General features: G+C 39.0%; 1 protein-coding gene across 5 annotated transcripts in view; it reads right to left on the bottom strand.

Annotated features, from left to right (window-relative positions):
- Positions 1 to 25,563, bottom strand: part of EXOC6 (exocyst complex component 6) — a 146,644-nt gene that overhangs the window by 30,477 nt on the left and 90,604 nt on the right. For all 5 annotated transcript variants that reach the window (XM_058671949.1, XM_004583528.4, XM_058671945.1 and 2 more), the window contains 2 exons: positions 15,952 to 16,093; positions 368 to 441 (listed from right to left, as the gene is read on the bottom strand). In XM_058671949.1, the coding sequence (XP_058527932.1) occupies positions 368 to 441; positions 15,952 to 16,093 (216 nt within the window). The remainder of the gene's footprint in view (positions 1 to 367; positions 442 to 15,951; positions 16,094 to 25,563) is intronic.

Below are 25,563 nucleotides of genomic sequence, written 5' to 3'. Positions count from 1 at the left end.
ATCACGTACTGCTAATGCTTCTGACGTGGCTTCCTGCGCATGTGCACCCTGGGACGCAGCAGATGCTAGCCTAGCAGATTCCTGTCACTCAGATGGGAGACCTGTCCTGAGGGTCCAGCTCTGACCTCACCCGGGCCAGCCCAGGCTATTGCAGGAATTTGGGAGAGTAACCCAGCAGATAGACAACTTCTTTCTTTCTCTCCCTCAGTCACTCTGACTTTCAAATAATAAACAAACAGTAAACAAACCTTACAAAACAAAGCATTCTTTTAAAGATCGGTCCAAGTCAAACAAGCATATCAGAATCTTTTTGTTTTAAAGCAAGAGGTGGCAAGTAATAAATGAGAAATATATTATTACATCTTACTTGTCTGAGGTCAATGAATGCTAGCTGCAGTGTATCGCCCTGGAATCCTGGCACAGGCTCAGAACTGGCAAACACTATTAAAAAAAAAAAGAATGAAAACAAAATTGCAAAATATACAAGAGTTCAACTGCAAAATTATTTTACTTCTTACAAATGTATTATTCTACTTCTGTGTAATCATTTCAAATGAAGAGCATTTATAACCTTCAGTTGCCACTACTGAGAACGGTCCCCATACCCACCACCACAAATATTTTAATAATTTTAAACTTCCACTTTGTCATGTAATCACTGCAATCTTTACCCATAATACATTTAGAAGGTTGCCCTCTGTAAATTCAATCGCAGTAATATACTTCAGTCAAATAAAGTTTTCTGACTCTTTTTAGCCTTAGGTGAACAATTAGAAGCATTTTGAAACTATACAACCCCAGGGCCATCAACAGATGGCAAAATATGTGCTTTATTACACAATACGCTCCGTAAACTCCCACCCCAGCTAAGAGCAACAGGACACAGAGTCGAGGCATGACGTCAGCTCCACAAGCAGACGACAGGCTAAAGGTTCTGGTTAGCAAATTCAGGCCAAGAGAACGGTATCTGTTCACGAACTCTAATAACAATGTAAAAGTATCTTAACACAAAATGTTTTATTTCAAAATATTTTTCAATAATTTTTTACACTTTAAAAATTTGAATGTGAATAACAGCTTGTTTAAACTAAAGACAATTACAATATTAGTTATCCCAAAGATATTTTGGGTGCATAAAAGAGACCCTATCTTCTGATTAAGAATGTTGCAATCCTTTCCCTCTCAAATATTACTTTAATGTTTTTAAAGAAAATTGTAGATTTTCCATTTCTGAATTTAACCGACCAGTATTTTAGAAGCCATTTAAAATTTCAGTCTATATAGTTCTGGAAAACCAAAAATGGTTAAATCAGTGTATTTTGTGTGAAATACAGTTTATAAAATCTCAATATCAGCAATCATAAAAACACAAAAGCAGCACAGTTTAATCTATACAGCTTCTTTGGGGAATGGGACATTCAAAATAAGTTTTTGTTATACTGTTGTTTTTGTTCAAGGATTTATCTATTTTTATTGGAAAGTCAAATTTACAGAAAGGAGGAGAGACAGAGAGGAAGACCTTCCATCCGATGATTCACTCCCCAAGTGGTTGCAACAGCTGGAGCTGAGCTGATATGGAGCCAGGAGCTGGGTCTCCCGTGTGGGTGCAAGGTCCCAAGGCTTTGGGCCGTCCTTTACTGCTTTCCCAGGTCACAAGTAGGGAGCTGGATGGGAAGCAGGATTAGAACTGGCACCCATATGGGATCCCAGTACAAGCAAGGTGAGGACTTTAGTCACTAGGCTACTGCGCTGGGGTACAATGTTATTTTTAAGATAATCATAATTTTTGCTTGCTGGATCAAAGAAATTTTAACATAAACATTTTTTATGGAATTTAAAAATATTCAGCCTTCCTTGTTTTTTTGATATATTATATATTGTTTTACTTTTTCATTAACTCTGGATCACCATTAAGAACACTTTTTGTTCCACATAATAAAGTTACCAGTGGATGTTATGGTATTAAGAACTCTGTTCTCACACATTTTAAAAAAGAGATTTACCTGTTTTTATTTGAAGGTCAGTGTTACAGAGAGACATCCCACCTGCTGCTTCACTATCCAGATGACCACAACAGGTGCCTGGCCCATCAGAGCCAGGGGTTTCATCTGGGTCTCCAACATGGATGGCAGGATTCCCAGTATTTCAGCTAGTATCCACTGCTTTTCCCATGCCATTAGCAGGGAGCTGGATGGGAAATGGAGCAGCCAGGACTGGAAGTGGTGCCCATTTGGGATGCTGGCATTGTAGTTAGCAGCTTTATCCTCTGTACCACAACAGTGATCCCTCTCCCAACCCCTCACTATGTTATATTAAAAAGCTCAGAATACTGTGCTATTTGAGTTCTGGTATTTTAATTTTCTAATTTTTCTGCCTTAAAGTTTTAACAAATTCTTACTCCTTGCTCTTTCATCTTATTATCTTTAATTTTCTTGCGCAAAAATATCTTGAAAAAGGGAGGATCCCACACTTAAAGTTAATAGTTTTTATATGGATTTTTAGATATTACATTTTTTATTTCTTTTACTTCATTTGAAAGGTAGAAGCACAAACAGGATGAGATCCTTCATCTACTGTTTCACTTCCCAAATGCTTCCAGAAGCTACAACTGGGCTACACTGAAAGCAGCAGCGTGGAACTCCTCCAGGTCCTGCACTTGGGTGGCAGGGAAGCAACCATCTGACCCATTATCTGCTGCCTTAGCAGGTGTGCTGCAGCAGGATGCTGCATCAGAAGAGGGGAGCTGCAACTCAAGCCAGGCTCTCTGACCTGGGCAGCAGGCATCCAATGGACACAAAAAGTACCCCAAACACATGTAGTTACGGTCACTTCACCTCCTCCAGCTTTTCTACATCGAAAATTATGTATCATTTTTCTTCTTCCTCAGTTTCTGTTTAAGACCTATAGTTAACTGCATATTTTTTATAAAAAAATAAAAAATAACCGGGCCCGGCGGCGTGGCCTAGTGGCTAAAGTCCTCGCCTTGAAAGCCCCGGGATCCCATATGGGCGCCGGTTCTAGTCCCGGCAGCTCCACTTCCCATCCAGCTCCCTGCTTGTGGCCTGGGAAAGCAGTTGAGGACGGCCCAATGCATTGGGACACTGCACCCGCGTGGGAGACCTGGAAGAAGTTCCAGGTTCCCGGCTTCGGATCGGCGCGCACCGGCCCGTGGCAGCTCACTTGGAGAGTGAATCATCGGATGGAAGATCTTCCTCTCTGTCTCTCCTCCTCTGTGTATATCTGGCTGTAATAAAATGAATAAATCTTTAAAATAAATAAATAAAAAATAACCAAAGGGCTTATTGTCAAAATCATACTAGTAATATAAACTCATATGGCACTTCATAGTTTAACAAAGCAACTTTTCATACACCATTTGCTTTGATCATCACAATAACTGATTTTTATCTAAATGATGGAACATAACAACTTCTACCTGGGCCTGGTGCAATGGCTGAATAGTCTAAATTCTCACCTTTTAAGTGCTGATATCTCCTGTGAGTGCTGGTTTGTGTCCCAGCTGCTCCACTTCCCATCCAGCTCCCTGCTTGTGGCCTGGTGAAGCAGCAGAGGACGGCCCAAGGCCTTGGGACCATGTACCCACACAGGAGACCTGGATGAGACCTCTAGTCTCATCTCTTACTTCTTCCCTGAGACATCTTCAACTCCTTCCACACCAAACTACCTACCTGTACACTTCCTTGCATATAACAGTCTCTTTCCACAGTGCCTTACCCCCTTGTGCCTGAAGCATCCCTCCTCTTCTTTCTGGGTCATTTTGATTTATTCTTCAATTTAACTATCTGTGGGAAAGCTCCCATTATCTGTGTATGTTAGCATAGGTCCTTCTCCTGTTCTCTCACTGCAATGTCCTAGGTGTAGTCTAATCACAGCATACATTTAACATCTTGTATTAACCTGTCTGGGTCTTCTCACCAGCCTATGAACTCCATGGGAATAGGAATAACACTCTGATTGATTTTTATATCCCTATCACTTAAAACAATGCCTGACACATAACTCAAGAAACCATAAATTTGAAGGCCAGTGTTGTGATAGAACACGTAAAGCCACTACCTGCAAAAACTGGCACCCCATGTGACACTGGTCTGGGTCCTGGTTGCTGCACCTCCCACTCAGCTCCCTGCTAATGACCAGGGAAAAGCAGCAGAGGATGGCCAAATGCTTGGGTCTGGCCATGCATGTGGGAGACACAGAAGCTCCCAGCTCCTGGCTTCGGCCTGGTCCAGCCCCAGTTGTTGCAGCCACCTAGGGAGTGAACCAGTGGATAGAAGATCTGTCTCCCTCTGCCTCTGCAGCTCTTTGTATATGTGTGTGTGTAGACATATGTATTATATATATATATAAACACTTGAAGGGGATGCAATTCAGTCTTAATAGCCAACATATTATTCAGCTCATTTATTATCCTAGGACGATACAGTCCAACAGCACTTCCTACAATAATGGAAATGTTTGATATCCATGCTGAATAGAATTTTTCATTTTAAATTTATCAGATATTGGGCAATGCAAATTTAAAACATTCTATGCATATTTTGTACATTTCAAAGTAATTCAGGGTAGATGAAATTATTCCTAATGCTATCTTCAAAATACTAAATTGTTCATTCTCCCACTAAACAAGAAACTCCTGGAATATACTCATTTCACCTTTATCACCTGTGCCTAATAGAAAGGAAATGCTCAATAGACGTACACTATGTACATGAATAAACAGTAACACATATAATCAAATCCTTGACAATTTATGTAAAAGGTTGATTTATTTGAAAGTCAGAGTTACAGAAAGAGAAAGATCTTCCATTCACAGTTCACACTCCAGATGGTTGCAATGGCCAGCACTTAACAGGAGTAATGAGTTTTTTCAGTTACCCCACATGAGTAGCAGGTACACAGGCACTTCAGGCAGCATTTGCTGCTTTCCCAGGCCATTAGCAGGGAGCTGAATCAGAAGTGGAGGAATCAGGACCAGAACCAGCATTCACATGAGATGCCAGCATGGCAGGCAGTAGCTTTAGCCACTGCGCCACATCATTAGCCCATATAATTCACTCTGATAAGAATGTCTATTGATTCCTCACCTGTTTTTTTGAGAGGCAAGGACAGTCAGGGAGATAGAGGTGAGCTACCATGTGCTGGCTCCCTCCCCAACTGCTTGCTGCTGCTGCTGAGAACACTAGAGCCACAAGGCAGAAACGCAATCCAGGTCCACCTTCCAGGGTCTGCACTAGCAGGAAGCTAAAGGTAAGGACCTGAACTGGGAATGAAATCCAGGCGTTCCAGCCCCAATAATTCTTGAAGCAGATCTGAACCGCTGAAGTTTCTGAAAAGCTGCTGGCTGATTTGTGAACTTCTGGAAGTAATGTCTACAAATTCCTTCTTGCCTGTCTGGATTCTCATTTTGCATATGATTTGTCACATTATGACGTCTGTCTCTCCCTTTGGGTCAGCTGGTTTTTTTTTCAAGATTTATTTATTTATTGGAAAGTCATATATATATGTATATATGTGTATATATATATATATATATATATATATATATATATATAGAGAGAGAGAGAGAGAGAGAGAGAGAGGAGGAGGAGAGACAGAGAGAAATATCTTCCATCCGATGATTCATTCCCCAAGTGACTGCAAAGGCCAGTGCTATGCTGATCCGAAGCCAGCAACTAGGAGCTCTTCCAGGTCTCCCACACAGGTACAGGGTCCCAAGGCTTTGGCCCGTCCTCAACTGCTTTCCCAAGTCACAAGCAGTGAGCTGGAAGCAGGGCTGCTGGGATTAGAACCGGTTCCCACATGGGATCCTGGTGCATTCAACGCAAGGACTTTAGCCGCTAGGCCACGATGCCGGGCCCTGGGTCAGCTTTTAATGAAAACAAACAGGCACTTCCCCACTAACTTTGTCAGTTAACCATGACATAAAGACAATATTTTTTTTCATTTTTTCCAAAGGTTTATTATTTATTTGAAAGGCAGAGTTACAGGGAGAAACAGAAAAGTGGTTCTCCACCTGCTGGTTCCCTCCTCAAATGCTCAAAACAGCTGAGAGTGGGCCAGACCAAGGCCAGGAGCCTGGAGTCTATCCAGTCTCTCTTATGGGGGCAGGGACCCAAGCATTTGGGCCATAATTTGGTGAAGCTGGATGGGAAGTAGAGAAACTGGGACTGGGATTGAGTGTCCCAAATAGCAGCTTAACTCACTATACTGCAACACTTGCACCCAATAAAATATTTTTAAAAATCAGATCTGAGTCATCTGATTTCATGGGAAAGGGCTACTACAACAACAGAGTAAAACTTACATCAGCCTAACTGGGATGAAGACCCATCTGAGTCAATATAGAAGGAATTGAAAACCACAACTATAATGTATGGCATGTAAGCTGTAATTATAATAAAATAACACCTTCCAAATGGGTGATTGGTTAAATGTGAAGATAGACAGTAAAAGAGTAAGCCAGTGTTGTTAGCAAGTTAAGCTTCTGCCTGTGATGCTGCCATCCCATACAGATACGAGTCCCAACTGTTCCACACCCGATCTAGCTCCCTGCTAATGTATGCAAGAAAGTAGGGGACTATGGCCCAAGTATTTGGGTCCCTGGACCCAGAGAAGAAACCCCTGGCTCTTGGCTTTGGCTTGGCCCAGCCTTGGCTGTTACAACGCATCAGCAGATGGAAGATCTCTGTTTGTCTCTCCTCTCTCTGTAGCTCTGCCCTTCAAATACATCTTTAAAACAAAAAAGTAGGTTAAACATATGAGTTATCCCTAAGCAGGTCCTAAGGACCTGTATAACATGTAGCAGGGATGGGCAAGGGAAACTCCAAGAAGCCATGCCATAAGTGCTTATCCTGATACAAAAATATGAAACGTATCACATAATTAAATGTGGAGGCAGTAAGTCCTTGAAAATTCTGTTCTAGGCATAAACTTAGCTTTAAGGTAGAGAATGTGAATTTTATAATGAAGATATGAAAAACACCTACACATGGCAGGTAGAATTATCAGGAGGAAAGGAGAAGAGAGTATCAGTGGAGCCCTAAGAGTGAAGAGATGAAACATTTGACTAAAGACTGACAGCGAGGCTGAGGAAGCTAGGCTAAAGTTTATAACAAGAATATATCAAATGGAATCATTTTGTGAGTAGATAGATGGCTAAACACGAATACCAATAATCTAGATAGTATACATATATAACTACATATACACTTACATATATAGTATATACATATATATATATATAAATGGAAATATATATATTTCCATTTCTGGCTAGATCTGAGGATGTAAAGTAGCTAGTTAGTGGCAAGGTAAACAAAAATCCTATGTGGGGTCAGCATGATGGCTCAACAAGCTAATCTTCCATTTGGCGGCACAGGCACCCCACATGGGTGCTGGTTCTGGTTCCAGCTGATCCAGTTCCAGTCCAGCTCCCTGCTAATGAGCCTGGGAAAGCAGATTAGGATGGTCCAAGTGCCTGGGTCCTTGCACCCACAGGGCAGACCTGGAAGGTGCTTTTGGCTTCACCGTGATCCAGCCCACACTACTGCATCCATTTGGGGAGTGAACCAGCGGATGGAGGATCTCTGTCTCTCTTCTGGTTTCTCCTCTCTGTAAATCTGCATTTCAATAAATCTTAAAAAAGTGAAAAAGATATTTCTAATCCCTTGTCATTAGAAGGGATGGCTAACAGCACCACCTAGTGGTCTGTCTAGCAGTGAGGCACTCTTCCCCGGGAGTTGGGAGTCTGAATTCTTGGCTCTCAGACTTACACTCTGTGACATATGATTGGCCGCAGTGAGGTGCAAGCCTTTAGGACCAAATGTTCTTCTACATGCATCATCCCATATTTTTATAAAGTTGGATCTAGTCCTTTTCCTTTCTTGGGATTAAACATGAGCAACGTATCTTCAATCAGTTAGCTTCATACCATTAAAAGCAGTTAACAAATTCAGCTATCCAAACATTATGACAAGATGCAGTTTACTTAAAAAAAAAAAAAAAAAAAGACACGGAAATATCCTCATGATATCCACATGATTTTTCCTTAATATTTTAATTTTGGGGAACAGGCCTTTCTTGAGGCCTTTTGGCCTTTTTTGGAGGCCTGAGGTCCTACTCACAAAGCCATCTACCAAAGGGTTTTCCTTCGGTTTTCTCTCTCTTTTTGAGGCAGGCGAAGCCTTTATGCAAAATGAAGATAAATCAAGGCCTTCACAACTAGAATGCACCTACTTCTCAATAACTCACCCTTATACAGATGTTCCAGCATTTATAATGCCTTTTCTAATACCTAAGGATTTAAGATGTTAAACTCTTAGGAGCCAATGACTGCATGTAACATTTAATATTTTCCAAATAACTCAAACACAGAATAGCATCTTTGTAGTTGCTGGCTGCTATAGAAATATTATTTTGTTACTGAGGGATTCCTCAGACTTGTAAACACCTGTGACAAGGATATAATGAAGTTAAAGGAATAACCATTTTCATGTTTACACCAAGGAGTTAAATGGTATTGAGTTTAAGTATTGCAATATTACTTGGCCTTAATTTTGGTAATAAAGGCTGAACTTCAAAAAAGTCAAATGTAGCTTATAAGAATTCCCTAACTTGTTAACTTGTTAATTTACTCACCACATAAATATTTGTAGGCTTTTATTAACAGTACAACACTGTGTAGACTGCCTGCAATTTCAAATCTTCTACATTGCATTGAATTATCTATCCTGTATGGTGAAGCACTTCTTTGTTTCCAGTTCTCTTTAACCACCATCCACTGTCCCCATCAAATCAAGGCATGCATTTTCTACATTTCTTCTATTTAATTCTTTAAATCTAACTACCTCAATAATATCAATTTTTATCTTTATTCACTCATTAATTTCATGTAGTCCTCCCTCTAAAGTGTCTGGAATGCTCAAAGCCAATCTCCTTTTATTTTCATATGAAAATATTTAGAAGTCTTTTAAAAGATACTCCTGGCTTCAGTCTACTAAATACTAGATTTAATGTTCTGTGAAATAAATTTCATCATGTAAAGGTTTCAGATCTCAGGGCTAGTGTTGTGGCGTTGTGACTAAAGTCACCACAAGAGATGCCAGCATCCTGTGTGGGTGGCTAGCACATGTCCTAGCTACTACACTTGTTATCTAGCTTCCTGCCAATGGCCTGGGAAAAGCAGCAGATGGCCCTCGAACCTGGGTCCCTGCCACCCAGGAGGGAGTACCAGAAGAAGCTCCTGCCTTCTGGCTTTGGCCTGGCATAGCCCTGACCCCTGCGCATAAAATGAACAACTGGATTCAGGACACAGGCCAGTCTTGTTGCCCAGGAACGTCAGTGGCTTATGGTCAGTGTGAGTCCAAATTCCTACTTCCAGATTAGCTTGAATCATCTCTTACTGGTGCAGCAGTGAGATCCAAGGAATGCAGTAATTCTCAAACTTTATCAAAATGCTTCAGAATTATCTGGAGGGCCTACTCTCAAGTCCTCAGTTCACAAGCGAGCCTAGAGAATACGTCTTTCTAACAAGTTCCCACGTTTTATTACTGATGCTCACTGGGGAACCAGTTTGAGGCCACAGATGTAACTCACAACATCAATAATAAATGTTGTTACATATTTTGTTAGTGATCCTGTTAGAAATGTAGAAGGCATAAATGCACAGATGATATTAACTTTTAACATGAATGATCTCAATTGGCTAGTTATGGAATAAATCTTAAAATTCACTAGGGATGATCTTAACATGTTACAACAAAAATTATCATACAAATATTAGATTAAAAAATGTTCAGGGCTCGGCGCTGTGGCCTAGCAGCTAAAGTCCTCACCTTGCTCGTACTAGGATCCCATATGTGTGCTGGTTCTAATCCCGGCAGCCCTGCTTCCCATCCAGCTCCCTGCTTGTGGCCTGGGAAAGCAGTCGAGGACGGCCCAAGGCTTTAGGACCCTGCACTGGCGTGGGAGACCCACAAGAGGATCTGGGCTCCTCGCTTTGGATCGGCGCAGCACTGGCCATTGCGGTCACTTGGGGAATGAATCACTGGACGGAAGATCTTTCTCTCTGTCTCTCCTCCTCTCTGTACATATCTGACTTTGCAATAATAATAAATCTTGAAAAAAATGTTTAGAGACAGGTATTGTGGTTTAGCAAGTCAAACCACTTCCTGTAACACTGGCATCCCTCTAAAGTGCCAGATCAAATTCTGGGTGTTTCGCTTCCTACCCAGCCCCCTGCTAATGAGCCTGGGAAAGAAGCCAAGATAGCCCAAGTACTTGGATCCCTACCAGCCACAAAGGAGATCTGAATGAAGCTCCTGCCTCCTGGATTCTGCCCGGCCCAGCTTTAATTATTGTGGCTATTTGGGGAAATAAACCAGAGGGTGGAAGATCTTTGTCCGTCCCTCTCTGTAACTCTTCCAAATAAATAAGTAAAATTTTAAAATGTGCTTATCAAGCTAAAAGAAAAAAATGGAAATCTACAGAGATTTTAGAAAACTGTATTTTGGGGCCCAGCATGGTAGCCTAACAGCTAAAATCCTCGCCTTCCACACGTCTAGATGGGCGCCAGTTCTAATCCCAGTGGCCCCACTTCCCAACCAGCTCCCTGCTGGTAGCCTGGGAAAGCAATTGAGGACGGCCCAAAGCTTTGGGACCCTGCACCCATGTGGGAGACCCAGAAGAGGCTCTGGGCTCCTGGCTTCGGATCGGTTAGTTCCAGCTGTTACAGCCGCTTAGGGAGTAAATCAGCGGATGGAAGATCTTCTTGGTCTCTCCTCCTCTTTGTATACTTGACTTTACAATAAAAATAAGTAAAGCTTTAAAAAAAAATACTGTGTTTGCACTTGGGAGTACATTCTGGCTAACAAATAAGGTAGTAACAGTTTGGGTTTTAATAACAGAATATTGAAGAATGTAACTGGCAGCCCAACTGTATATCAGAGTGGCTCCCCTACCTGGATATCTCTGTATTTGAGTATCAGATACTAACCAGAAGATAGTTAACTGGTGTGCTCAAAAAAGAGCCTGAGATCTAAAATGTCACCACATGAAAGAGTAAGAACTGCAGATGACTGCCCTTCAGAAGGTTCGAAGGGATCTAAGAGTAGCTTTCCTCTAAGTAGCTTGTGGATGAAAACTTTCCTGTATGATCTTCAGCAGAACTACCACGCACAGTTGTCAGGTCATTTCCCATATGAAGGTGCTCAGCTGAGGGAAAGAGAGATGACAGAGCTGAAACCCAGCTTATATGCCACGTGACCAAGTACAGGGCAAGGCCAGGTGCAAAAAAAGGGTAAACTTTCCCTAATGCAGGTTAAGACGACAGCTCTGGAAGGCTTTTTTCTTTTAGTGAGAGATTTTTTTTTCCTGATTTGTACAAAGACCAAAATACACTAGTGCTGCCACTGGCTTTCAGGTAGAACAAGGTCCATTAGGAGAGGTTCAGTGAGAAAGTACTTTCAGCTCAATGTAAGAGACTGACAGAGCAATGTACTGTATGGAAACATATTTTCTGAAAAATCATTCATCCCCAAAACTGGATGTTCGATGAACAACTCAAAGACTACTCAGTAGGATTATTTTTAGAGAAAATTTGAAAATAAAAAAGAGAGCATGAGTGTTATAACCAGGTGGGTATTGAAACTCAGGAGTCGGGGCCCGGCAGCGTGGCCTAGCGGCTAAAGTCCTCGCCTTGAATGCCCGGGATCCCATATGGGCGCCGGTTCTAGTCCCGGCAGCTCCACTTCCCATCCAGCTCCCTGCTTGTGGCCTGGGAAAGCAGTCAAGGACGGCCCAATGCATTGGGACCCTGCACCCGCGTGGGAGACCCGGAAGAGGTTCCAGGTTCCCGGCTTCGGATCGGCGCGCACCAGCCGTTGTGGCTCACTTGGGGAGTGAATCATCGGACAGAAGATCTTTCTCTCTGTCTCTCCTCCTCTCTGTATATCTGACTTTGTAATAAAAAATAAATAAATCTTTAAAAAAAAAACTCAGGAGTCTTAGCTTCTAGGATTGTTCATATGAACTATCTATCTCCTTCTTCCTCCATTCTCCAGTAAGTTCCCATGACATCCAAACTTCTCTTCATAAACTCACTGCCCACTGTAGCCTTCCTTCTACCTAACCAACTTTTTCCTCCTGTTTCCCTTTTCCCTTTCCCTGCCCCAATGTATAAAAGCACATACAATGTATTTACACTACATATAAACTTAGTTCTTTAAAAATTATTTACTGGGCCCGGCAGCGTAGCCTAGCGGCTAAAGTCCTCGCCTTGAAAGCCCCGGGATCCCATATGGGCGCCAGTTCTAATCCCGGCAGCTCCACTTCCCATCCAGCTCCCTGCTTGTGGTCTGGGAAGGCAGTTGAGGATGGCCCAAAGCTTTGGGACCCTGCACCCGTGTGGGAGACCCGGAAGAGGTTCCTGGTCCCGGCTTCGGATCGGCACGCACCGGCCCGTTGCGGCTCACTTGGGGAGTGAAACATTGGATTGAAGATCTTTCTCTCTGTCTCTCCTCCTCTCTGTAAATATCCGGCTTTCCAATAATAATAAAATCTTTAAAAAAAAAAAAAGTTGTTTACTGGGGTCTGTCATGATGACTCAACGGCTAAGTCCTCACCTTGCAAGTGCTAGGATCCCATGTGGGTGCCAGTTCATATCCCAGCTGCTCAACTTCCCATCCAGCTCCCTGCCTCTGGCCTGGGAAAGCAGGATGGCCTAAAGCCTTGACACCCTGCACCTATGTAAGAGACCCAGAAGAAGCTCCTGGCTCTTGGCTTCAGATCAGGTTGGTTCCAGATGTTGCAGCCTTTGGGGAATGAATCGATGAATGGAAGATCTTTCTGTCTCTCCTTCTTCCCATAAATCTGATCTGTCTTTATAATAAAAACAAATAGATCTTAAAAAAAAAAAAAGCTATTTACTTCCTTGGGGTGGGGGGCGGTAAAGCAAGGGAGGGCATTAGATCCAATTGTGAAAACATCAGTAATGTTCACATCCCACAGTGGAGTGCCTGGGTTCAACTTCAGGCTCCTGTCCTCAATTCCAGCCTCCCACTAATGGGAAACTCTAGGAGTCACAGGTGATAGCTCAAATGATTGGGTTCCTGTCACTCACATGGGAGTTTTACAACGAGTTCTTGCTCCTAGCTCTGGCCCTGGTCCAGCCACAACTGTTGTGGCATTTAGAAAGTGAACCAAAGATGGGAGCGTGCACCGTTTCTTTTGAAATAAAAACATTACTTAAAATAAGATGAAAACTCCTTTCTCACAAGATTGACTTTCATGTATTTGAAAGGGAAAGTGACACAGAGAGAGGGACAAAGGAGGTGGGAGGGAGGGAGAGAGAAGTTGAAAGCGAGCAAGAGGTTAATTGAGTTTCCATCTGCTAGCCACAACAGCCAAGTCTGGGACAGGCCAAAGCCAGAAGCCAGAAACTCCATCCCAGTCTCTTACATGGATTTCAGACATTTCCCAGTGTCTTCCCAGGTATGTTAGCAGGAAGTTGGATGGGAAGCAGAGTAGAGGAGACTCAAACCAGCACTCCAATATGGGATGCCCATATTGCAAACAGTAGCATAACCTACTGTGCTGCAACACCAGCCTCCAAAGCTTACTTTTAAAATTTCTCTTAACTTTCATCAGAGAGAGCTAAATTCTACTTTTAAATGATACATGTATGAATCACTAGGAATCATAAATTGGGGGATGGAAACTTTTATATCAGAAAGGATGTGGAAGGCATCTTGATTATTTATAAAATTACTTATAGTAAACAGATATCTTTTGGAAAAGAACATTTAATATCACAGGGAATGAAATAAACATGGAAATATAATCTATACTGAGTGTATTAAATGAATTATGTAAGAATTATATATTATATATGAATTATATATTCAATACAATCAATACAGTATTGATTCAGTTTATATATAGGTACTGAAAATATAATACTGTATGAAGAGTGTTGATTATGGTAACATGGTAATTATCAAGTAGTAAAGTAAGTAGCAGAGCTTACCAAAGGCAAAAACTTTTTATTTTTTAAGATTTATTTATTTATTTGAAAGAATAACAGAGAAAAGGAAATAGAGAGAGATCTTCCACACATTTTTTACTCCCCAGGGAGCTAGCTCTAAAGCGGAGCAGCCAGAGCATTCTGACAAGAGATATTGTTCAAAGAGTAGCAACTTAACCTACTGTGCCACAAGGCAGGCCCCAAAGACAAAATCTCCAAGGAAGCCACGCTGTCTTCTCTGGCTTGGCTCTGAGTTCTGGTCTTTCCTGTTTGAACCTCTGAGGGGCAGAAACCGAGCCCTGGGAAGGGTTTACTCCATCAGCAGCCGACTGAAGACTGCCTTACAGTTAAGCTTACATTCAGCTCTGCTTGGTCTTTTTCAAGAGACTAATCCTTTAAGAAAACATTAGTTTTAAAAGTATCTTCAGGAACTCTGCTCAAAGGAGAAACTGAAAACAGAGCCTGTGCAAGGGCAGGCAGAGAGGCAGATTCAGCATGAAAGGCTTCTTCCTCTAAGGACAGCCCTTCAGGGAGAGGTGGGAGACTCAGGAGCAGAAAGCTGCCTCACCATAAGCATCTTCCGTTTTTGAGCAATAAACCTAATCAAGAAGGCACATCCAAAGCCAACGAAGGGTTCAACCATGTAATTTTCTTAAAACTACACTACAATGCAGCAACAAAAAACACTTTAACCAATATTTCATAAGATACTGGGGGGGGGAGGCGGGGAGAAGGTGGAAGGAACATGATACAGTTCCCTGAGCCTAAGGAAGTGTATGAAACAAAAATTTAAAAAAAAATATATATAGGCAACATCATACTGAAATTAAAAGACAACTTTCAAAAAACTAAGAAATCAGTTATAAGATATTTATGAGATAGGAAGAACAATTTGAGCCTAGAAACTGCAAAAACTGTTCATTTTTAGGTAGTAAATATTTTTGAAAATACAAGATATTTATTTTTATAAATGAGTTTTTTATTTTGAAAAAAAAAATAATACAGATTTGTAATTAGAGAAAGTTAAAAATACTGTCCTTTAAGGAATACACTATAAGGAAAACTAATTATGTTTTCCTGCTAGAACTTATACACAGCAGGCACACAAATATTAGATTTCTTTAAAAAGTATCTTTCCTGCTTTAGCTGCAAACTGCTGACATTTGGCTTTTTAATGTTCTTAACAAAGAATACATTATTGAAATATTTTTTTCAAATATGTGATAATCCTTCTTGTGCCCTACTGATTTTCAGCTTCTGAACAGTGGTGTCTAACTAAATTGTCAACCAGGAATTTTCATCTTTTAATCAGCATATCATTCACTTGTGAACACTGTGTGAAAACTGTTTATGTATAATCCTGTGCTGATGAAGTTATAACTTAAGGGTTGATAAAATCCACATCTAGAGGCACACATAGCAAGACTAATAGCCAATAATACACTTGGTTTTAAAGCTGACTGGCTAATGCCAATGTTAGATTACAGAATCTGCTGATCATGTTACCAAAACAAAAAGTTGCAAAAAACAATGGCAACTGAAAAGGCTAAGGAAATTTTGGGGGAAAACAAAAACTCACAAGTTTCACTTGGAATGCAGGGTCCTAAGATTATCCTTCTGCTAGGTATCTAAAAGTTATTTACATGGAAAGTAAGAATGACAAACATTGTGTTCATTTATGACAACACCAAAAACCGCTCGCACGAAGGCCAGAATGAGCACAGGAACAAGGAATCATCCGGCAGATGCAGCTGAGACATTTTCCTCTTCTTGACAAGAAGCCCCAATCCTAAGGCTCCTGAAAATTTAACTGAATCAGGTCTTTCTTTTCCAAGCTATGCAAAAAATGTTAAATATACTATAATGCAGATTCTTAAAAATGTGTACGACTTAACCAATACCATACTTACATTCACACTGTATGACGTCTAAGTTAAACTGCTCAACAGCTCCCATGCTTATCTGTTTTAATTCACTGTCCAGGAGCATCTGCATTAAGGATGTTGACAGATGCTGGCAGGCTGACATGCAAGCTGTCTGGGCAACTTTCCCCTGTTTAAAATAAACAACCAGACAAAAACCAAATAAGCAGAAATACAGCATAATGTGTCACAAAACTTATGAACCTAGCGTTCTTTTTATTTCACTTGTTCAACACAACAGTGATTACAGGTCTATGCCTGTGTATTCTGAATAGCTATGACTTTATTACTAGAAATGAAAACAAATATTTTTAGTTCCCTTGTCTTTCTCAGAATATAAATATGAAAGCTTTGACTATATTAAATAAAATAAAAATGCAAGTTTAAAAAGTATTAATTTAGATCTCTTAAAGTACTTCAAATAGTTTTTAAATGAACATTAAAAATAAGTGACATTTATGAATCATACTGAAGGAATGTTTCAGCCATACAGTGCCCCTACCCTGCCATTTTGAAGGTATTTTCATTACTAATTTGAGAGGCAGGAGTAGAGACAGAGAGAGAGCCGATCCTTTGGTTCACTCCCCAGATGTTGGCAGGAGCCTACATAGGCAGCTGAAGCCAAGAGCCAGGGGCACAGTCTGGGTCTCTGACATGGGTGGCAGGAACCCAACCACACCTGTGTTATCACTGATCTGCACTCAGGAAGGGGCTGCAGTCAGGAATGAGTTGACCTTGAACTCAGGTACTTTGATATAGGATCCAAGGTTTCTACGTATTCAGCCAAACTTCTGTTCCCATTAAAAGCCTCCTTAAGCTATCCTTTACATATTTAACCAAGCCAGAATAAAGAAAGTTAAGGACATAATTTATATTACTACTATTTAAACCGCAGCCAAATTAAAAAAGAAAACACATTTTGACTATTAGTCTTTACTTCTAACTGCCTATAGTGTATTTTCCACTACTGGCAAGAAAAAAAAAAAAAAGCTTACCTAACAAGATGACTTCAGAAACATTATAGATCTGTAATTTTTTTTGCAATTCTTTTTTTTAGAGATTATTTATTTATTTGAAAGGCAGAGTAACAGAGAAAGAGAGATTGAGAGAAAGATCTTCCATCCACTGGTTCACTCTTTAAATGGCCACGAAGGCCAGAGCCTGGCCGTCTGGAAGCCAGCATCCACTTCTGGGTGCAGGGCTCAGTTCCTTGGGCCATGCGCTGCTGCTTTCCCATCACATCAGTAGTGTGCTGAATCAGAGGTGGTGCAGTTAGAACTTGAACCAGTACCCACAGGATTGCCAGTGTCACTGAACCACAATGCCAGCTCAACACACTTGTGCTGCATTTTCAGTATGATAAATAGCACTGTTATAAAATGCTTTCTGTCATACTAAACTTCTCTAACCCAACTTTCACTGATGGCCTTAATTGAATTTAACTGCTAATTTAAGATGTTGACATGGGTTACACAGTCAAACCAAAATACTTCATCACTTTCAGTATAACATTTTCCCTCGCACAGGCTTTTGCATTTCAACCACAGCTTGAAGTTTAAAATAAGATATTACAAAGACTTACAGATAAGGCTTTCTAATATAATATCATTCCAATGGTTAACTGCCGTCAACAGAGCTTATGTGATCTGGTGACAGACTGATCCCTGATAGGATTCGAAGCTCTACAAATGTGATTAGAAATAATGGCTTTATTTCACTGTCCAGGAGCATCTGCATTAAGGACATGGAGGGACAAAACACCGTTTTTTGTCTCATTTCTATTAACAAATATTTTTCCAGTGATATTTGATTGTTTCCTACTGATCAGAAAGGCCAATGATGCCATGAAATCTTAAAACAAATTCTCCAAAAATACACCTGCTAAATAAAATTGGTATAAAAATGTTTACTAGAGTTTACTCGTTAGCAAATAAAGAAGATAAATATATTTTTGAGATACTTATTACAATATTCTTTAAAGTGTAAATTAAAAATCAGATGAAAAAAATGGCTTTTATGAATGAGTCTTCAGCATCTAGACACTACACATAGTGGAAAATTGCATATCTGCAATGGAATGTTAATTTCTCAATCAAGGCTTTAGAGATAAAAGCCAATGTGAACAATATATCTGACAGATACTGATGAACTGCCAAAAAGGAATGTGACAAACAAAGAAACCCCAGCAGGCTGCAGGATCCTAAACCCAGGAAGAATCAGTGTGGGAGACAAGCACTCCAGTCCCAAGGCAGAATAATATCAATATGAATGGGAGGGGAGAATTAAGCAGAAAAAGAAAAATCAATGGCATGCTGTTTAATTATAATGTAATAGGTTTAAGAATACTTACTGCAAATGTCATTCTGACCTAATGGGATCAGTGCATTTTAGTTTAATGTACTTTATAAATCAGCTCTATTTGTACTGTCACTAGAATGTACTAAGTGCAAAGGCAGATTAATAGATTTCCCAGATTAAAATAGGCTAATCAAAATTTCTCCTTCTTCCACATTACTTTATGATTGGAGGATCGGGGCTTCTTTCTTGTATTTGTTCATACAACTTATGCTAGGTTATCCAGAATTATACTCTTCCCACTATGCTGTAAAACACCAGAAACTTATTTTTTCAACATAACTCGGTTTTGGTATTTATTAACCAAAAGGTACTGAAATAGTACACTGTAGTTCACAAATATGTATTTTTACGATTATTATCAATAAAAATTTTTAAGCTAAAAAGAGTTCATGGAAAATGAATGAGAGCATTTTGCATGGATTTAAACAATTTTGCTCCAAAATAAACTTATCTTTTAATTTTAAAAAGTCTCTAAGCAATTATCATTATGAAATTCATTTTGTAAGTGAACATATATACACTATAATGATCTTGTTTCAAGAAAACATCTAAAAATTAACATGGTGGGCCTGGCACAGTCGCCCAACAGCTAAAATCTTCACCTTGCACATGTTGGGATCCCATATGGGCCCCAGTTCTAATCCCAGCAGCCCCACTTCCCATCCAGCTCCCTGCTTGTAATCTGGGAAAGCAGTTGAAGCTGGCCCAAAACCTTGAGACCCTGTACCCGTATGGGAGACCCAGAAGAGACCCCTGACTCCAGATTGACTCAACTCTGGCTACTGCAGCCACTTGGGGAATGAATCAGCAGACAGAAGATCTTCCTCTCTGTCTCTCCTCCTCTCTGTATATCTGACTTTCCAATTTAAAAAATATAAAATAAAATAAATCTTAAAAAAAAAAATTAAGATGGTTGGGCCCAGTGCGGTAGCCTAGCGGCTAAAGTCCTCACCTTGCATGCACGAGGATCCCATATGGGAGCTGATTCTAATCCCAGCAGCTGCTCTGCTTCCCATCCAGCTCCCTGCTGGTGACCTGAGAAAGCAGACAAGGATGGTCCAAAGCCTTGGGACCCTTCACCTGTGTGGGAGACCTGGAAGAAACTCCTGGCTCCTGGCTTCGGATTGGAGCAGCTCTGGCCAGTTGTGGCTGCTTGGACAGTGAATCATTGGATGGAAGATCTTCCTCTCTGTCTCTCTTCCTCTCTGTAAATCTGACTTTCCAAAAAAATAAATAAATCTTAAAAAAATTAACATGGTTTCAGATGCCACAAATGATTATTTATGAATAGTAATGGTGCTGAAAACCATGGTTAGGAGTACAGATATAGACTGTTCCATAAACCCAGAAGTTTCAGCAAAATAAATCTTTTTATAGTTTAAAATTTAGCTAATGACATCAAAGATTCAGATATTTTAAATGTTGTAAAAGTTATAATCTAGAAGAGTACACATAGTTTTTTAAAAGAACACTTTCTAGCTATCGAATGTGTACAAATATTCTTAAGCTTCATCTATTACTTATTTTTAAACAAAAAAAAATCTAATGAGCTCCAAATGTACACACCCCAAAATATGTGTGGTAATTTATTTGTGCTACTTTGCAGCCTTTGCCACATCTTGGTCTAACCAAATACACACTTCTGGACACCATTATAAATACTTGTAAGAGAATATCATTTTCTAAAATTAAAAAAAATCTAGGCAATTTTACAATTATTTTTTAAAACTAGCCATGTTTTTTTTAAAGTGATATGAGTCTTAACATTGTAACAGCCAAACTAAAATAATTAAGTGAAAGAACTTCGGGAACATAGTATATCTAATAAATTTCAAGTACCTAAAAATTTCTCCTGCCCTCATCTGAAAAATTAAGTTGAAATATTAACATTTCTTCCTAACAACACAAAGTTCAATAAATAAGTAAAAACACCTGTTAAACTTTTAAAGGCAACTACTTTTTCAGCCTGCTCTAACATTTTGCTGAAAACATCTTGTAAAGAGAGAAAACCCTTAGACAAACTTCTAATATTTCAAAGGAACTTGTAAAAGAGAATCTGCTGACATATTAGATCCTTTTTGCATTACCCAAAAGCTTTTCTTCTAAGAACAATTGTGGTAAAGAGACATTTGGCTCCTAGGAAATTCCCAAAGGGTCAACCACATGCATCCTTCCATGGCACCTTCACAGTGCTGCTTTCTAGATCCATGTCTCAAAAGCAGCTTTCATCATTGACTTGTGTGTCAGTCAATATGATTTATGGACTGCATTCAACAAAGTCAAAGCATATAGAAGGAGAAATATGACTACAATCTGCTAATTTGTTTTGTATTGAGCCACTTAAGAGTCAAAGACCTAATGTCAGACTGAAACCAGCAACACAATTAACCAGCCGGTGACAGATCCATCCATCCTCCCTGCCAGGCTATGCCAATCAAAGACAGCATGAGGCGACATTCGGTGAAATCAGTAAGAAAACTCATTCTCTAAGTAACCTATGTGAGGCATTGATTGACACTTTTTGAATTTAGTTTGTAGAACACAGCCACTCTTTACCTAACAGTCCTTCACTGCAAGCTGTGAAATAAGGCTTTTAATGCCAATCACAGAAACAACAAACCACAAATCACCAACCCTGAGTCTAAAAGGAATTAAGAAAACACAACTGTTTGTATGTCCAGTCAAATTTACAAAATAATTTGCTATTAGAGATTGTAGTAAAGTTGCCTTCCTTTGAAATATAAAATAATATGTTAAATAAAAATACAACACATTTTATGAGATTATGGCTTACACTATTTTGGTTTCAAAGCAGTACTTTCATAGATCTATTCAAATATAATTGTGGCAGAAATGTTGAATACTTAAAAAACCAATTTGGCACATTAAAATGTTCATTTTAAGCTTTCATTTGTCTCGCCATTCTCTTATTTCAAAGATCTAATAAAAAAGGTTTGATTTCAATAACAATTATTTGAAAGCATTTTTCAAGGCTGCTTTCATTTCTCAAGTCCTTTTGATATAAAAACGTACTCTTGAAATCATAACCATTCTTTCTGTGTTGGTCTATGCTTCCTTAATGGTCCCTGTAGAATCCATTCTCCTTTATTTATATCCTTACAAAACATAAACTTATCACAACAGACTATTTTTTTACTTAAGAAAAAAATACATATATATACACACACACATACTGAAATATACTGTGTATTACAATATTCTTTAAATTGGTAATAGGTTTTCTTTTGTAAGATCATGAAACCCTTATCAAGGGAAAAAACACCAGTAAACAAAATCACAGTCAACTGCATATTAAATCTATCATCAGTAAATGAATTTACTAATTCTGTGTAGATTTTTAATTATTTAAATTAAGGCAATAAAATATTGCTATTTTATGTAAACTCACTACCTATAAGTTTGTTAAATAAATTTCAATTAGAAGGCTACGAATAGTCTTTTGAGGCAAAAAAAGAAAAGAAAGCATTTTGATAAGTTGGTTGGTCTCCCAAAGAGACACAATTTATGGTCTCTTAAAATGCACAGATTGAAATAATAAGATCTTTTATCAAATAGAGAATAAACACTAAAATTAGACGAAAATAGACATTTTAAGTCAAGAAATCTATTATTCTTCCTTATGCTTTATGTAAAAACTACCAATTTAAAGTTTTATTACATGAAACTATATCTCCCCCAAATATAAAACTATTATTAAATCAGGGAAAACCCCTAAAGTTCTAGTAGAGATTACAAAAACCTGCCCAGGATGATTTCAGAAATGTACAAGCATTCCTTTTACACAGTGACATTTCATCCATTTTCTGGCTTGAACATACTATATAACACTGAATGTCTCAAATTCCCAAAAATACAGAATGGATGAGTAATAAAGGCTGAAGTATCAAGATAAATTTCTTTAGGGAGTTTTAATAATAACTTTAATATCACCTTGAAGACAGACTTCTGAGATTATGCCAAAAATTTGTAAGGCCTACAAAAGCATATTCAGTCTAACACCTTCAAGATTCCCCCAAATACCTCTTAGACTCCCACATTCCTCTTTTATACACTGTATCTCTAAATAAATACTTCTAGTCCTGAAAGACCTGGATACTACATCCTCACAATCATCTATGAATTCTCATTCCATCTAACAATTCCAACTTACGATATATAACACATAAATGCTTGTATATAGCCCACACATACTGAGAGAGTGAGAGAGAGAGCACACATGCAAACAGAACATGACTATCCTAAATGCTGAAAAAAGTTTCCTGAAATAGGAAAACTTCACAGCTACCTGTAATGTATGGCTCATTTCCCTCAAAATTCCTTTATCGCAATCATAGGGCTCATCAAACTTTGGCAGTTTTTTGTTTTGTTTTAAACACTCTTTTGCGCATAAACCTTTAATAATGTACAGTATTCAAAATTTGAGCTTTCCACAGGTATCATTATTGCTGTCACAGCAGAGTCAAAGTTTTGGGGGAATAGTCCTGTTTCCAAGATAATGATTATATAGGAAATTGAACAAACAAATCTATGTTTTGTCTCTCTGTATCTCTTTCTCTTCCCTACTTTGCCTTTCAAATAAATCTTTAAAACAAACAAACAAAAAAAGCCTAGCTGCCCAATGTACTTTTATCAAGTACTGTTGAGTGTTAGAATTAATCTCATTTGTTTTCCACACAACACAAACCAGGTTCCTTTCCCTGCTGGTAACAGCTAGGATTAGGCCAGAGTGCTGATAGTAGCCTGGGCCTACATTTGGTCTCTTATATAGCTGGGAGGGACTCAAACCTTCATGCGCTTCCTTCCCAGACACATTAAAAGAAATATGGATTGGAAATAGAATATTGGGCTCAAGTCAGGCAGGTCCAATATGGGATGTAAATGTTCTAAGTACCAATTGTGCAATAATTTTAGTGCCTAGGCATATGTTTAAATAGGAAGCCATTAAGACCCTATAACTCCTCTTACTTAGGTAAAACAAGAAAATCAAGAGAAGTAAAAAATAAACAAATAAAAGATGAAGTCTGGGAATAGCTAAGCCACAGAATAAAGGCTGAAAAACTAAAGCAAACAGAGGGCAGGAATTAAAGAAGCAACTCTGGGCTAACAGAGCCATTTCCTTATTTTTATATATGAGCATGTGATTTATATATGAGCATATGATTTAGAACCGGGCCCATATGGATTCCTGGCGCGTTCAAGGCGAGGACTTTAGCCACTAGGCCATGGCACCAGGCCCCCAATAAATAAATCTTACAAAGATTAAAATTTATTCTTTCTCATTTCCAGTATAATATAAAATTTCCAAGAAGTTGCCAGAATCACTATTTGATTAGACAACAGAGGCGGTTCCACATCAATATTAGCAAATTATATAAATGTCAACTAAGCTAATAGGCAATCTCATATTAATGTATAAAGATGACTGATGTATTACAAATACAGTCATAAATAAAACTGTTATCACCTGGAGCAGGTGCTGTGGTTTCAAATAAACACCAAAAAATACAGATTATTGTTATTTACTAATTTACATGTATAATTTATTTATATGTATATATTTAACATATGAATAATTTATTTTAACCTTCTGAGAATAATTCTTGAGAGTCTAATACAAATACAGTTCCACTGCCTGAGGCACAAATTTGAATAACACATTCTGTGAAACAAGCTTAATGGGAAGAGAAGCACTCAGAGACTGTGTGCAAAGTTCCCACCTCCTTAGCTTCAAATAGCTTTGCCCCTTGCATTAGTAAGTGTGGATAAAGACCTCTGCCTAAATTCTTCAGTTTCAACTATGTTTTATAGTGTTTTCTGGAAGAGATCATATTGTATGTAAGTATCCTTAGATTTGGGGATTTTTGAAGTTTTGTTGTATGTTTAACCTGAATGACAAGCGCTTTCATTGCTTAAGACTACAGGAATGCAGCTGGAGTGTATATTATTAGTTGTCTCCAACTGAAGATAAATCCAGGATGGATTTTTTTTAGGTCAGGGACATGCCTCAATAGAAGGGAGGCTATTTAAGAAAAAATTTTAAAGTCTGTGGAAAATTTATACTATGAAAAAACTATGCACAGATTTCAAATTTTCAAAATACACTTATCTTTTTAAAAAAACACTTTAAGAGAGAAAGAGAGAAGTGATCTTCTATCCAATGGTTCACTCTGCAAGTGTCTACAGCAGTCAGGTCTATGCCAGGCTGAAGCCAGGAGCCAGAAGCCAGAAACACCATTTCCTGGTCCCCTGTTTGGGTGACAGGGATCCAACGACTTGGACATCTTCTGCTGCCTTCCCAAGCCCGTTAGCAGGAAGGTGGATCAGAAGCGAAGCAGCCAAGACTCAAACATGGACTTCGAGATAGGATGCAAGCAGTACCTGAAGTTGCTGTGTGCCACAACATTGTCTCCTAAGCTAATATTTTAATTCTATCTTTCTATGAATTTTCTTTAGTACTTACAAACTAAAACAAAACAGAACAAAATACATAACCATTTTTTATACAGGAAGAACATTCTATATGACATTCAGAAATATTCAGAATGAAGCATAAGTTCTCACAGATTGCTACAGTAAACTTTTACCAACCATTCCCCTCTTGCTTCCAAAGAATGGACAGGGGCTTTTAATATCCATACTGTCAATCTAGCATTGGTTCCAGAAGAGAAAGATTTAACACAACTTGACAGGTTTCTTACAGAGCCCTCAGTCTGACGTGTGCAGTATTGCTGTGATCATGCTCTTTATCTGGGACTTCACTCTGCAAAGTGCAGTCACTTTGATTTTTGAATTATAGAACCTCCCAAGTTTTTTTTGTTTAAGTCTACATCTAGCTTGCTGTTTCTCTGTTATCTCTATCTGTTCTACAAGAATCTTGTATTTCCACTCTCGCCATTCTCCATTACTGTTCCCCCTCCACACAGGGAAGAAACAAAACCAGAGGCTCTTTGGTGCCACCAGATCAAGGCTTTCATGGAAACTTCTGACTCCAACATCTTTCTCTAAAATTTCTTTTTTTTCTCTTCAAATATGTGAGTTTCTTTTGCCCTCTTTTTCTGTTCAAGGTAACATAATTTCAATTCAAAAATCACTATCCTTTTAGTCCCTTTTCTTCCTTCATTTCAAAGGAATGATGCCACTTGAATTTTTAGAATTTTGCCACCTCTATGTGCAAAAACGCAAGTAACTTTCTAAACATGAAATATCTGTTGCAACCTGGTA

Source organism: Ochotona princeps, chromosome 13 (genome assembly GCF_030435755.1).
Source record: "Ochotona princeps isolate mOchPri1 chromosome 13, mOchPri1.hap1, whole genome shotgun sequence".
NCBI classification, from domain to species: Eukaryota; Metazoa; Chordata; class Mammalia; order Lagomorpha; family Ochotonidae; genus Ochotona; species Ochotona princeps.
Note: the sequence above shows the minus strand (reverse complement) of the source record. Positions and strands in the feature narration are given on the sequence as shown.